This window comes from Mesitornis unicolor, unplaced genomic scaffold (assembly GCF_000695765.1).
Source record: "Mesitornis unicolor isolate BGI_N332 unplaced genomic scaffold, ASM69576v1 scaffold37940, whole genome shotgun sequence".
NCBI classification, from domain to species: domain Eukaryota; kingdom Metazoa; phylum Chordata; class Aves; order Mesitornithiformes; family Mesitornithidae; genus Mesitornis; species Mesitornis unicolor.
The window spans coordinates 1861-11112 of NW_010160952.1; the positions used below are offsets into that span (position 1 = coordinate 1861).

At 40.4% G+C, this 9252-nt stretch overlaps 1 protein-coding gene across 1 annotated transcript in view; it reads right to left on the bottom strand.

Annotated features, from left to right (window-relative positions):
• Nucleotides 1-521: 521 nt before the first annotated feature.
• The window catches only part of SHC4 (SHC (Src homology 2 domain containing) family, member 4), a 28835-nt gene continuing 20104 nt past the window's right edge, over nucleotides 522-9252 (bottom strand). The window contains exons 7-12 of the mRNA XM_010191557.1: nucleotides 8663-8789; nucleotides 6635-6812; nucleotides 5194-5254; nucleotides 3677-3856; nucleotides 1949-2202; nucleotides 522-1225 (exon numbers count right to left, since the gene is read on the bottom strand). Coding sequence (XP_010189859.1) covers nucleotides 1070-1225; nucleotides 1949-2202; nucleotides 3677-3856; nucleotides 5194-5254; nucleotides 6635-6812; nucleotides 8663-8789 — 956 coding nt within the window. The 3' untranslated portion in view covers nucleotides 522-1069. The remainder of the gene's footprint in view (nucleotides 1226-1948; nucleotides 2203-3676; nucleotides 3857-5193; nucleotides 5255-6634; nucleotides 6813-8662; nucleotides 8790-9252) is intronic.

Consider the following 9252-nt stretch of genomic DNA (forward strand, 5'->3'; position numbering starts at 1 on the left):
AGAGTATTTATTGTGGCAAAACAATTCATACGTTTCCTTTAAAAGACTTTTTTCCATGTTTAGGAACAAGTGGACTCTCTATGAGGAAAGGGAAAAACCGTATCTATTTTTGGAAAGAACACTGAATAAGGGCACATGCAAAGTTCAAACAGTCTTTTAAATAGTTGTCTCTCCAAATGTATCATTACTTTCATTCAGCTTCTGTAGTTTGTAAACAACTATGTAGTCAATGAAAATATATTTAGCCTACCTTTAAAAAGAGATGGCTCCCGTATCAATTGGTAATAATAGTAAAATCATATGCAAGACAAAAATATTAGGATCTAGCATGCTTGTCCTTTAACAAGTTCTATTCCAAAGTTATGTTACATATATTATTTTCAGCTTTGTAAATGTTGCATAATCTTAAAACCTTGAGTAGTCAGACAGTGATTAAAAAAACGATTAAGAATCCGGGCAACCTTTCTGTATTGTGAATGCTATTCATTTCAAACATTACTTGCTAGTAAAGTGCTGTTACAAGCAAAATGAAATTGTTAGTGTCTATCGAAAGCAGATTACATTTTAGTAATATTCAAATTGCATTTCTTTTGGCAAACAGTTAAAAGCTTAGACATGTTTGTTTAACCACCCAGAACTAATTCAGTATAAATAATATCGGTTTCCAGTAATCCTATGCTAAAAGGCACATACTAATGTTCCAGCAGTTCATTCAAGTGAGCTTTTGCATGTAGAGGTTTAATTGTGCTTTTAAACAGTTACTGATTCAGTATGACCTTGAAAGTGACATTTGTGCACATCTAAAATACCTTCTCACAAAGGAATCTCTCACTCTGAAGGTGTAGTTTCGTTAAGATTATATATATCTATATAACTATGCTTGTTGATCTCTACAGATCTACATAGATATACACATATACATATATTCATACGTACACACACAAAAGGGTATCTTCTGGAACAGCAGCAGAAAGTGCAGTCTATACTTTTTTGAATTGTCTTCATAATAGAAAGTTCTTGGTACAGTTTTCAGATATGAATTGTCTTGTGATGTGTGAGATCCAAGGGATTATTTGTGATATTGCATGTGTCCCGCATTACTGTCTTTCTTTACAGGCTGCTTCAAGCTCACTTCACTTCCAGAAGAGATGATTGGCAAATTATTTTCCATGTGATACTGAATAAGATGACCCACACTATCAAATATATGGTCTTTGGTTCTCACCTAATGAAAGATGCAAAAGTATATATTTATTGTTAGATTGTGCTTGTAACTGGTTGGATGCACATTGAAGTCAAAAGGCATTTAAGCCACTGAACTCACTGGAGCAGGGCCATTAGGCTGTAGACAGCAATTCAGACCTGCCCCTTGATGTAACGTTAGCTGACATGAAAAGCAGAGGGCCAAGTTAGAGAGACTGTAGAAGTGGGCTGACTCTGCTCAGGGGAACAAAAAAAACCTTTTTTTTTTACTCCACAGAAGTGAGGCATTTTCCCCTAAATCCTATTGAGGATTACTTTTCTTACTTACTCTCTCCTCCGAGAGACGTAACTCCAAGAGTGCTCTTCCAGCCCTGAGCAGAAGCAAGTGGGATTGAAGTGACAACAAACCAGCTCTACCTCTTCTTTATCCAGAACTGTGTTACTGATCAACTTCATCATTTAATGTTAGGGTTATTTTTCTAGCAATATACAATACTCAAAGGATGTATTAAGTGTATATGGTAATTATCAGCAGCTGGACTAACAACAATGTTTAAGTACCTCACTTCTATTTCCAGGGTCCTTCAGTGCTTATAAGTTCTTGAATTGAACTTTCAAACCTACTGAATTCACTGGCTAAATTTAGATTAACAGAGATGGAATCGGAGCAGTTCCACTTCCTTGAATGCACCCGTGCATTTTGATCTGAGCAGCCCTGAATATTCAGTATATGAAATGTTCATACCTTGCCCTCAGGATCCACCAAGAGCAGATGCTTTGCTTGCCCTCCCTGAAGTCCACTGAGGACATACTGACCAGGTGACGTTGTGCTCTCTCGCACCAGAAAATCCCCATCATTGACCAAGAGGCTCTCTGCTGCTTTCCTGTTTAATTTGCCATGGTAACAATCTTCATTCTTTAGCTGTTGCTTTATTTGCGGCAGAACGCAGAGACCGGCTGTGTTGCTTGTGGCACTCTGCTGAACAGCTTCCGGTAACTCTAAAAGTAAACAAAAGCAATGCATTGGACACTTCACCTAGAACTTTCTGAAAGGATGCAAGACAAATTTTATTTGTAGCTTTTAAAAAAATGCAAACGGTTCAGTCTTGAAGCTGTGATCAAACCAACCTTGCAGACTGTAATAATATGCACACTGGAATGCGCACAATCCTCCAGCGCATTAGGTAAAATTATCACACCGTCTCCTCCCATATCTTAGATGGGAAAGCCTTGGGTCGCTAAGCAACAGGGATTGGAAACAGGAATTTTTCTCACGCTCTGCTGTTTTGAATTTGTATTTTTTGGATGTATTAAAAAGTCAAATCTTCCCTATAAAAACAAGAGTTTTGTTGGGTTTTAGCCACTTTTTAAAAAAAAAGATCTAGTTTTTTCCTTCTTCTTTAACAAGCTCTGAAGAGACTGTCATGGCTCATTGGGAGAGTCATGTTGAGTGGCTCCAGCGATGTGCAGGAATGTAAGACAACATGGCCAACGTAGCCAGAAGGGAAGGATTACAGCATGATGCATCTGCTGTGAAAAAACGAACAATTACTGAATGTACTAACAAAACTGGGTGGTTTGGGATATGGCCAGTCGGACTGCAAATGTTTCACAGGCAGGATTTTTCTAAGGAAAATAAGAGGATAGCACTTCTTCAATGGAATTGTGCAATCTCAGGCTCCTCAGGATATAGCCAGTTCCTTTTAGAGCACAATACAGCCTCAGGTTGGAAATGTCTCAGTGGTCACAGATTTCCTTTACTGTACTTCTGTCCAGTCCTTTGCCCACTTTCTTGTGTGGAGCCAACTCTGACAGAGAAAACACTCAGTGGGAAACCATAAAAGGCAAAGCTAATAAAGTATTTTCAATAATGAGGACAGTCAGTAGCAACTGTTACTGGTTACTTAATGGATATCCACTACTTTGAGTCTGTAAATCAAGACTTAATTTAACTTATATTTAATAGATGCTACTAATGAAATGGTTTTATTTAGAAATTACTAGATGAGATTTAATGGTCATTTTTGCAAGAATTGAGAAAAGATGGTCATAACAATCCCACTTAAACCTTGCACGCTTCTGCCTGTGCACCAAAGGCATCTGAGGCCACTGCCAGTGGTTAAGATCTGGAGAATACAGAACTCTCTTCCTTGAGGTATGGTGTAGTCTCAGGCTTTCATATCATCTTAAATACTTACTTATTATTACCTGTGGAAAATGTGACATTGTTTATTGTCATCAATCAGCTACAGAAGATGAAAAGTTATTCTGCTTGCTTACCATCACTGCTTTTACTCTTTAATCCCCTTTGTCCTGAATTTAACAAGTAAAAAACCCATCCAGAAAGGATTTCTTTCCCCCATCTTTTCTGTATTTCTTATGGAGAAACCAAAAATCTTTCCTCGTGCACACAGATGACAAGACCCCCTCTTCTCAAAGCTGAGAAAGACACGGTATTGCAATGGGAACCTACTGGCCTGGCGCAGCGGGCTCCCATGGGTCTGTGTTGCTGCTGTACCACGGGCTGTACAGACTGCGGGCTGCAGGCTCTGCGTGTTGATGTAGCATGGATCATCAAAAAGATCTGCTTTGTAGACAGGCTTCAATAATGTTGACTCTTTTTTTGTCTTCTGTGATCTTTCACCACAATTACCTGCAATCAGTAAATAGTATGCTCAGATTTCCTTCTTTTTTTTAAAAAAGCTCAAGTTAAAATAACTACAAAAGCTGAAATAGGAACATTATTATTCTTTTATATCCCACTAAAGTAATTCAGAAGAATAAAAATCTGCAGATGAACTCATTTTTCCTTATGGCTAGAAGGCACAAGGTACACTATACAACATGAGTTAGAATGAAGTTTTAAAACATGTTCCATGCTGGTTCAGTTCCGCTTCAATCAATGTCAGCAGTAAACCCCCCACTGATTGAAAACAAATTAATACCTATGACTCTATGCAGACACAAGCCATATATGTTGTTTGCTGCAAAACCCTTTCCTTCCCCTCTGCACCACAAAAAAGCTTGTGGGAAGCTGAACAATTCTGTCTCTTGCTGTTCTGGTGGAGCAGGGAAGATGGAGGGGGTTGGCACTTTGTAGCTCTGCCTGGAGAGCCAAAGCCACATCTGTCAGGTTAGGACCCAAGCCTAGGAACAGGCTAACAGAATATCCCCTGCAGGGCGTGAAAATAATAGCACTTCAGCTGGCCAAATAGCATGCATGTTTTTGCTCTTCAGCAAACGTTTTATTCATAGATCTATTCATTCATTCTTTTATTTGTTCATCCTCTCTTTGTAGAAAGCATTTCATTCTCTTTTCCCTAAATCAGAAATAAGAAACTGAACTATCCCCTGCAGACAGTGTAATGGATCGCTTTAAAGCGGTGCAGGTGGGAATTCAAAAAGGACCTCATTGTGCAGTGGAAGAGATGAGCTGAGGGAAAATGCTCAGGGCATCAGCTGTGGCAAGGGAAGTCCAGAAAGGGATGGAGGCTGGTGATCTCCCAGGGCCCCAGAAAGCAGATTTTGCTAAAGGCAAATTGATCTGGAGCACAAAGCTGCCAAGGCAGGGGAAGAGCACAGTCACAGAGATGCCAGTGATGCTGGAACCAAGGGCACAGACTCCTTTAGAACAACCACCCGATGCGGGTATTTTCAGAGACTGATAAGCAACAAAGCATCTCCCTTTTTCAAAGGGCATGAAAGAGAATAAAGCAACAAAGAGTATGAAAGAAAATAAAACAACAAAGAGCTACTGTATAGTATCATGACAAGTAAAATGAGTAAGTCTGCCAGCAGACATGAAGATAGATTAGTGGCCTTTAGAAAAAGCTGTAAGGCTTTTTTGTCTGCCCTTCATCTAGGGAACTAGAAATGACCCACTAAGTAGAACACTTTTCAGCATTGTATGGAAAGACAACAGGCAGCTCTTCCAGGCAGTTTGCCTTCCTTGATTCTGCATATGCATGAGAAGGAAACTAGAGTACATACCCCCAGTTTTGTTTTCTTCTGGGCAATTTTCATATATATTGATGAATGTTGGGCTGCCTGCCTGTAGAAAAATTGCAAAAAACAGTAATGTACAATAGTCCTTAGAAACGTCAGGTAAATTTAAAACAGCTATGCACCAGTTAATTGGGATACAGGTAATTAAATGTATCCTCTTCACCAAAAAAAATTCCTATCTCTTCAAATAATATTTCGTGCCGATACTCTTCTTTCTATAGGGTGTCATGTCTGGACATACTCCAGTCGCCACCAGAGACAGTTAACTGCCCAGTTCTGTATCTAAGATTTAGCATATACAGCAAAGCTCCTAGGTTATTAAGTCCAGATTTTCTTATTAATGTTCCTTGCAATAAAAACAAGCAGAAATAACTGCAGACATCATGGTGTGAAAGTGAAACGGTCACCAAGCTGTCTGAGCAGCGCCAGAAGGTCATCAGAACTGAAAGGAAAAAACAGAAAGTAGCACCCCATGGAAAAAAGGCATTTGCATTTACATCTTGCAGAGTTAACTTCCTTACAACAACTCCAGAGAGCTTTGAATGCAAACTCGGGGTACAGTCAAATACCTTTTTAGAGAACTGTTGAGAGGCAGAGACCACCAGGCCCAAAGCTGAGATATGGAGCATGGCTGAGGTTAACAAAGCAAAAAAGGGATGGAGCAGTAGCACAGGAGTGCACAGGAACCTGGGAGCAGTTGCCACCAGACCCAAACACCACTTGGGAGCAGCAACTCTTTTAGACAGCCCCAACTGGATTCCAGCAGGCACGTGTGAGCGCGTTCCCTCTGAGCAACGTGGTGGTGCCTGCTTCTTTGAGTGGGGAAATGCCGGTGTTTCCAAGAGGTACCACAGCAGGCTTTGAATCTGTGCAGCCAGTCTGAACTTGGCTGGTTTTACTCCCTGACTGATTGTTTTTTATTGCCCACTCTCCCAGACAGGAGCCACAGATACAGACATCTTTTGCTGCTGTGGCTGATTTAACAGAGCCTCCTGAAACACTCCAAGGGTAATTAAAGTTGTATATACATTGCAATCAGTTAATGTTGTATATACATATATGTATAGGTTGTAGAGCATAATGGACAGGATGAAATATTTATCAGATCACAGAATCAGGAGCTCCCAGATTTTGCAGATGTTCTCTCAGACAAGACATTTAAATCTGTATCTATTTTCTTCTCACAGCTAACGAGTGAACAAGGGAATATTACTTGGTCCCATAAAAGTCCTCTAAGGACAAACCAGTTAATATTCAGAAAGTGCTTTGGGATTCAATTATGTACTAAGCGTCATTAAATCTAGCCTAAAAAACCCTTTCCCAGGATAATCAGGACCTGGTTCTGCTGTTAATGCCATGCTTTACACCACAGTAACACTTTATTATTCATTCCCATAATAGTCGTCTCAGAAGATTATGTACTTACCAAGCAATACTGCTTTTTGCACTGTGTAAGACAGTTGGCCCTTTGGTCTGTTTGCACTTTCACCCGCATGTCTAACACTCCACCAGTAGGAGGCTCCTTCCCTGGAATTTCATTGTAATATTCATGATCCTCCCTCTCCTGTGAATTCCCAGCTGATCCATTAGCATTTGCTGCTTCGCTGAAAAAATATGGAGGAAAAGAAAAAAGGCAAATGATGTAATCAGCTGCTTTCTAGTGTAGGCAAATGTCCCCAGTGTCTGTATGTTAATACACAGATTAGCCGTATGGAGGCTGTAAAGGGCTTTGGGCCTGAACTTCCAGAGCTGTTTATTCTTCCAGTTACTTCTTCCTGAATTAAAACCAGAGTCATCGCAGTTCAGGGAGCAGGGAGGCACAGTCATTTTCTTAGCACCGAGCAGCCCAGGTGCCTTTTCTTTGCCTTGAAAATGTAAGAGTCATCTACTGAAACTTTTAAGAGAAGAGTGCCAATGCATTGTTCATTAAGGTGTCCAAAATGCAGACCATAAAACTAATTCCTCTGGCTTCTTGTCTCAACTCTGCAAATCCAGGGATTGCTGTGGGGGGACGACTTACAGGAGAAAATTAAAACCTCATTGCATTTAGTTAGACAAGCCTGCAACCGTTTCAGAAAATCAAATATTGCTACCAAATTAAAAAAAAAAAGTAGTTTTCCTGACTGGAATGTACCCTGATTTTAATGATTATAGTCAATACAACTGTTCCGTTTCAGCTTGAAGAAAACACAGAATGACCCAATTCTTGATTTTTGAGCTAAACCAGAATGATGATAGTTTAAATGTACAGCTGATACACTGCAAAACAACTAGGTGCTTCCTGTACTGTCTCCGGTCCCGAAATAAAAAGCTCATCTCAAATCTTACTTCTCTGTTTAACAAGAATATAATTGGATAAAAGGCCTCGAGCAGGAAAGAGATAAAGTTCAAGTAGCTGATTATGTGATATGCAGTGCAAGTATTTGATTATGTGATTCATAGCAGTTTGGAAGTGGGTGACTCATTTGCACAGCAATATCCGACTTCTCTGCCCGAGGACCGTTCTCCGAGGCTGGCTGCGGGTCAGGCTCAAGGAGGGAATCTAATGAACCTCTTCCATCTCTCCTTGCGCTGACTTACTTGTGGCATCACCTAGCAGAGTTTCATAGGAAAAGCTCTTCCTCTGGTTATCGTCCCCAGGGAAGAAAGACCAATATTAGCAGTGGAATGGCAACAATAACATATACAATGAAATAAATATAAACTGGAGCTGGGGCTGCTGTTGTGTAGCAAAACCAGTTCTGTTGCATTGCGGCAGGCACTGTACCAGTGATACCGCCTGCACAGCAACTCTCAGGATGCAGTTGAGAGGCATTAGAGCTCTACCTACTCATGCAAGGTAGCAAGTGATCAAAAGTGTAGTTACAGTAAAGAAAAGACTGAGAAAAATGGGCATGGCTAATGGGTCAGGAGAGCCATAAATTAGAGCAGGAATTGTGTGTCAGGGCAATGGAAAAGTGTAGTTGAAATAGATAATTATGGTCCAAAAATTAATTTAGGCCCTGTATTTTCAGCAGTGTGCAGGATGTGAGCAGAACAGCAGAAAGGTGAATTACAATTGCTTTTTTTGCCACCACACACTTTCCACAACTGCAGTGAGCTTACACATGGCACAGGTCAGGACAGCAGAATTTACATGGGCAGAGTAATTTGAAAATGTGTTTAACTTACTTGCATCATTTAAGAGAAGGCTGTTTTAGCTAAGGAACAACATAGCTGAATTCCATGCTGTTATGTACCTATACAAATGTCACTAAAATCAATGGAGTTTACTGGAATAAGCTAATTTTAGTCTATTATACTCTGTACATACAGCATATACTACAATTAGCATATGTCCAGAAAGCATATCCAAAGCATCTTATTTATGGACCACTCTTTGGAGTAAGTTTTCCCGAAAAGCAATAAAGAGAAGAAAACCACCAGTTAAGTGACTAAGAGAGAATGTGCTGACCTTTCATTAGATGTAACCAGGCTAGAAGGATTCTTCAGATACTGTTTGAACCGGAGCTCAAAAGCCTGCCCTATGGTGTTTATCACCTCCTGCGCCATCCCATTGGGACATTCCAGTATGTGGCATGCTGCAAAGAGACACCTTCATTAAGTAAATGTACTTTATATCAAAAAATAGAGACACAAGCTAGGTTGCTTACAGCAGAAAAGCTGGACATGAAATGATGTATTGGAAAGATTTTTTAATGCGTTAATGAAATTGCTCTAAGTATTTTTTTAATCATAGTATCAACTTATACCTCAATAAAAAAAACTGTCCAATGATGCTTCTTGCACTGAGTGCTCCTTTATCTCCTTTTCTCCCCTGCATGGTGGTAAGCAGAAGCAGAGAAGAGAACCAGCCCTGCCAGTGTGCAGCTATGTGAAACAGCAGGAAAACAGCAGTGCGGGTGGCTCCAGCAGCCCCGGGCAGGATCCCTCTGGGCACAACCACGCTTCTGCCACCAGTCCTTGTTTCCGTGCACAGTCTCAGGAGAGTCACTCTAGTAGCAAGTGCCCTGTGCCCAGGGCAGGCTCTCTCATCTGCTGAAC